At 35.1% G+C, this 5,566-nt stretch overlaps 1 protein-coding gene across 1 annotated transcript in view; it reads right to left on the bottom strand.

The window, feature by feature from the left end:
- Positions 1-361: 361 nt before the first annotated feature.
- The window catches only part of LOC109178903 (chaperone protein ClpB3, mitochondrial-like), a 6,096-nt gene continuing 891 nt past the window's right edge, over positions 362-5,566 (bottom strand). Inside the window, exons 2-10 of the mRNA XM_019328458.1 lie at positions 4,824-5,042; positions 4,485-4,722; positions 4,165-4,360; positions 3,862-3,916; positions 3,542-3,692; positions 2,836-3,144; positions 2,317-2,582; positions 1,296-2,225; positions 362-747 (exon numbers count right to left, since the gene is read on the bottom strand). Of these exons, the coding sequence (XP_019184003.1) occupies positions 448-747; positions 1,296-2,225; positions 2,317-2,582; positions 2,836-3,144; positions 3,542-3,692; positions 3,862-3,916; positions 4,165-4,360; positions 4,485-4,722; positions 4,824-5,042 (2,664 nt within the window). The 3' untranslated portion in view covers positions 362-447. The remainder of the gene's footprint in view (positions 748-1,295; positions 2,226-2,316; positions 2,583-2,835; positions 3,145-3,541; positions 3,693-3,861; positions 3,917-4,164; positions 4,361-4,484; positions 4,723-4,823; positions 5,043-5,566) is intronic.

Below are 5,566 nucleotides of genomic sequence, written 5' to 3' on the forward strand. Positions count from 1 at the left end.
CTTATACGAAATTTTTGCAACCCTAACCCTTATGTCAAACACTAATTTAACGTAAAATCTAATAGAAAATTATTTTAGGTACCATTTTCGTAATTAAAAACTAAATCAAACAAAAAACTAATGAAGAGACTTTTACAAAAATATCACAATGGTCAAGTAATCTCAACTGGTATAATCTCTTCTAAAAACTTAGCATTAAAAATATAAAATCAACATCCAGTCATTTTTCCACATAAAATTCATCACAATAGTCTATGAAAGCCAACTATCCAATTTGCCTATAAAGATCATGGATATAATAAACTCGGTAAGATGAATTTGTAAGAACCTATAACTCAATGTAAATTAGATCAAGGCAAAATCGTGATAATCCAACCATATATAGAAGTAGACAAGAAACCAAAATGTCCTGATTATTATTTATGTACATCTTTTCAAGTAGTTGTATCAATCATTAGCAACCATGGCATCCATTGCAGAACCATTTTCTATTTTCTTGATGATCAATCTGCTGCTTTGGGCATTTGGGGATATATCAACCTCAACTAGGATCGACTCATCCTCCTTAAAATCTCCCTTCAAAACTCCCAATGCAACTTCGTTCTCAACCATCTGTTGAATTACCCGCTTCACTGGCCGGGCTCCAAAGTTTGGGTCAAAACCCATAGTAGCTAGAAAACTGACAGCTTCATCTGTGTACTGAAGGTCAATTTTCTTATGTTTGAGACGCGCTTTTAGGCGGTTCATCTGCATTCACAACAAATATGTATTATTTGATTCCAATATGATGCCATCAAGAAACATACCGTCAAAAGTCATGCCATTTTGATATCGCTAACCTCATATGAGAACACAGTAGAGGATGATACTAAAAATGACTAGAAGCAAATGAGCAAGTACACCTACTGAAGACAAACTGAGAAAATAAAGAATGATACATTCTTCAGAGGCCTATGAGTACCCCAATTATAATATGGTATTATGGGAGAAAAACGTCACAAGTAAATAGAAACTTAAAAATAAATGTGCTGGTTGAGGAGATTTAAGATGAATTAGCATTAACAAGATTAAGACAAAATATAAAATCCATAAACACCCAAGTAGACTAGGATTATGGACTGAGTGAACCAGAAACCGGCATTAAAAACTTCGAAGTATTGTCTCATTATATCAATAATATTGGAAAAAGCAGCATGTCTGATGTCCCATAATGGGAGGTCTTAATATGGACAGCTTATTTTAAAAGGAAGACATAACAAGAAATGGTGTATATCTAATGAAAAGCTACTACATACCTGGATTTCAACAATTTGGCTGACGTGCTCCATGTCCAAAGGTTGGAAAACAATGTACTCATCAATTCGATTCATGAACTCGGGCCGAAAATTCTGTCTTGCTAAGTCAACTACTTGTTTTTTCATGACTTCATAAACTGCCTCTTTGTTACCTTGCGAGCTTTGAAGAGTTTCAAGAATATGCTGTGAACCAATGTTTGAGGTCATTATCACAACAGTGTTTGTAAAGCTAACGGTCCTTCCTTGGGAGTCTGTTATTCTTCCATCATCCAACAGTTGCAACAAAATGTTGAAGACATCATGATGTGCCTTCTCAATTTCATCAAAGAGCACCACTGAATAAGGCCTCCGTCGGACCACTTCTGTAAGTTGCCCACCCTCTTCGTAACCAACATAACCTGGTGGAGCACCAACTAAACGTGAAACCGCATGCTTTTCCATATACTCACTCATATCAATCCGCACGAGAGCATTTTCTGTGTTGAAAAGGTATGCAGCAAGAGCCTTTGCAAGCTCAGTTTTACCAACACCTGTGGGGCCCATGAACATGAAACTCGCGATGGGCTTATTTGGGTCTGATAGTCCAGCTCTTGAACGCCTAATTGCATCAGCTACAGATTTCACTGCAATATCTTGGCCAACAACCCTGCCGTGAAGTACATTCTCTAACAAAACAAGCTTATCTCTTTCTGTCTGCTGAAGGTTTGACAATGGAATACCAGTCCATTTGCTAACAATTTCAGCAATGTCAACATCTGTTACTTCTTCCTGGAGTAAAGAGCTTCCAGATTTCTGATACTCATCAAGATTTTTCTCAGCTTCTTCAAGCTGACGCTGAAGAGATGTCAGTGTTCCATACTTAAGTTCAGCAGCACGATTAAGATCATATTCACGCTCTGCAGCTTCCATCTCTAGGTTGACCCTGTCAATCTGAATAAAGGAAATAATGAACAAGGTTCAAGACTAAAGATTCAGCATAAATGAGAACAATACATAGAGAAAAATATAATGCATCAATCACCTCCTCCTTGATTGATCGAATACGAGTCATCAGGTTCTTTTCATGCTCCCACTGTTCAGTTAGCTCTTTTTGCTTTTGTTTAAGTGATGATAGGTCACTTTCCAGCTTGCTCAGCCTTTCTTTAGATGCTTTATCAGTATCATTTTTAAGAGAGAGTTTCTCCATCTCTAGCTTAAGTATTGTCCTATCTAACTCATCTAACTCGGTAGGCTTTGAAGTAATCTCCATTTTCAGTTTTGCCGCAGCTTCATCAACAAGGTCAATGGCTGGAAAAAAAAAAAAGTTTCAAAAGTTTTTAAAGCACAAGTCAATATAAAGGATGTGAAATAAAGTATAAAATGATAAATGAATAAGTTAACAAAGCTGAAATATAATAATATGAAATTAGAAAAATTTTCCCCATCAGCAAATGACTCAACATATATATATATATATATATATATATATATATATATATTCAAAAAGATAAAATGTTCACAGAAACTTTTCAATATTTGCAGCCCGAAGGTAATCGCATACCTTTGTCAGGTAAAAAACGCTCAGTAATGTATCTATCTGCAAGAACTGCTGCTGATACAAGAGCACTATCAGATATTTTGACCCCATGATGCAGCTCATACCGTTCTCGCAACCCACGAAGAATGGAAATTGTATCTTCCACAGATGGTTGTCCACAATATACTTGTTGAAACCTACGTTCTAAAGCAGGATCCTTCTCGACGTACTTTCTATATTCATTTAGTGTAGTTGCTCCAATGCATCTCAGCTCACCACGACCAAGCATTGGTTTCAATAAATTTCCAGCATCCAATGCCCCACCAGTAGCACCTATTCATAAAATATAACAGAGAAGCATAATTAAAAAAATTATTTTATACTGCAAAACTATTCATAAAGTATAATAGAGAAGCATAATAAAAAATTATTTTATACTGCAAAATGAAAATGAAAACAAATTTTTGTTTAATCTAAGGCAATTTAACCAAATAGCATGCTGAAAGTAAATTGCAAGCATATAAATACCTTTCAAAGTTGCCGCATGCATTGGTCTAATTTGTAAAAATACGAATTTGAAAAGATAATAAAGAAAGCAACAGTCTTTTAGGAACTTCAACAATTTCAAATTAAAGAAATAGGCAAGAACAAATACTCTGGATAGGGAAAAAAAAACCCTAGGGAATAACAGAAAAAGAAAACCATAAGGAATAAATGGAATAAATTCAACCTGCACCAACAACAGTGTGGATCTCATCGATAAATAGTATAATCTGCCCATTTGAAGCAGTTACTTCCTTTAATACAGCTTTTAATCTTTCCTCAAATTCTCCACGAAACTTGGAGCCAGCAAGCAGTGCACCTATATCCAATGATATCAACTGAACAGAACAAAAAAGACTATAAAATACTTGCACGCAATGAACATTACCCTTGAAACTAATATAATATGTAACATAAAATGAAATTGGCAATTAAGGTTCACATTCAAAATATATTGAATGACAATATACAACTTAAACCAGATCTCAATTTTGGAGCAGTTATTACCTTCCGATTCATGAGAGGTTCTGGAACATCTCCACGGACTATCCGTTGTGCCAACCTAATGCCAAAGAAACAAAATCTCATTACTCAATCTTGACAATAATAGTTCATGCAATAAAATCAACAAAAATTTTATAATTTATAATCAACTGTAAAAAAAATAAAAATAAAAATAAAAAAAATCAGATATATGTTACTCAATCTAACATTAGATTCAAAAAACTGCACATTCAACTAAGCACATGCCAAACAAATAAAAAATAAACATACACAGATGAGAAACACAGGAAACTATATAGATCATACCCCTCAGCAATTGCAGTTTTTCCAACTCCTGGCTCACCGATAATAACAGGATTGTTTTTGGTCCTCCGACTCAAAATTTGAATGCAGCGCCGTATTTCATCATCTCGTCCTATCACTGGGTCAAGTTTTCCACGCCTGGCAAGTTCAGTCAAGTCAATACCATATTTCTCAAGTGCCTGGAACTTCCCCTCTGGATCTGTACAGAATTAAAATCAATAACATCCAATGAGGAAGAGTTCAAACTCAAATTTATGCTATACTCAAAGATGAAAGTCTAAAAGGAATATCCTGTTCACAAGAGCATGCTATTATGCACATACTTTGGTCAGTTACTCTCTGATTTCCACGCACAGCTTCAATAGCTTCCTTTAAAGATTTCTCACTAAGTTGCAGATTTCTAAATAGTTGCTGCCCAAATCTAGTGTCTGAATATAAAGCTAACAGCAAGTGCTCCACGGAGACATAGGAATCACCCATTTCTTTCTTATGTTTCTTTGCATTTTCTAAGAGAGAGTAGAGATGGGGCCCAATAATGGGACCACTAGTATCACCGGTCACCTGCAAGCAAAAGTGTAATTACTTACTCGAGACATTTGGCAACAATTCTTTATTACTAGTAATAGATAATAAAAAGGTCCAATTGACATTCTAGCTCATACCTTAGGCTGTTGAGATATAAATGTATCTGTGGCTTGCAAAACCGTTGTGTTATCCAGCCCAGCCTTAGTGAATATTCTCCGAGCTAACCCATCCTTCTGCTCCAGAAGGGCTTTCGTTAAGTGCTCTGTTTCAACCACTTGTTGTTTGTTGGCTCGTGCTGCATCTACAGCTTCAATAATACCCTCAAAAGCCAACTCAGTATATTCTGCATTGCTAATCTGCAACATTAATGTAATTTTTAACACACACAGAGTCATATACGCATATATACATGGGATGTATATCTGGGAAGTATCACTAAAATTAATAACAGAAACATAGGCTTCAACCTAAGAAAAACAAGGAATAACAAAAGAACCATGAGCTCCATCATTTTTAATTTTTGCTGCCTGAAGATTAAAGAAAACAAACTTGGGTTTGCTTTTTCAAGCATATTTGTTAATATTTTTAGATTTGAGTTCTTGAGACAAGTAGTACTGTTAAATTAGTTTCTTAATTGTAAGTTATACTTCAACAATTCAACCTATCAGTATCAAAACTAAGCCAAGGTTTAGTCAAATTGGCTCAAACCAAAAATGGAAAAAAAAATGTATAGTGGCAATGCAATATAAGATAGAGCCATAGAGGGAGTGTTAATAAATCTTGTATCTTACCTGCAAAGATGATTTATCTTAATTGTTACATACTCCTTTTTTAAGTCCATTGTTATTGGCACAAGCTATAATAACAACCCAACCTTGAC

This window comes from Ipomoea nil, unplaced genomic scaffold (assembly GCF_001879475.1).
Source record: "Ipomoea nil cultivar Tokyo-kokei standard unplaced genomic scaffold, Asagao_1.1 scaffold0873, whole genome shotgun sequence".
NCBI lineage: Eukaryota > Viridiplantae > Streptophyta > Magnoliopsida > Solanales > Convolvulaceae > Ipomoea > Ipomoea nil.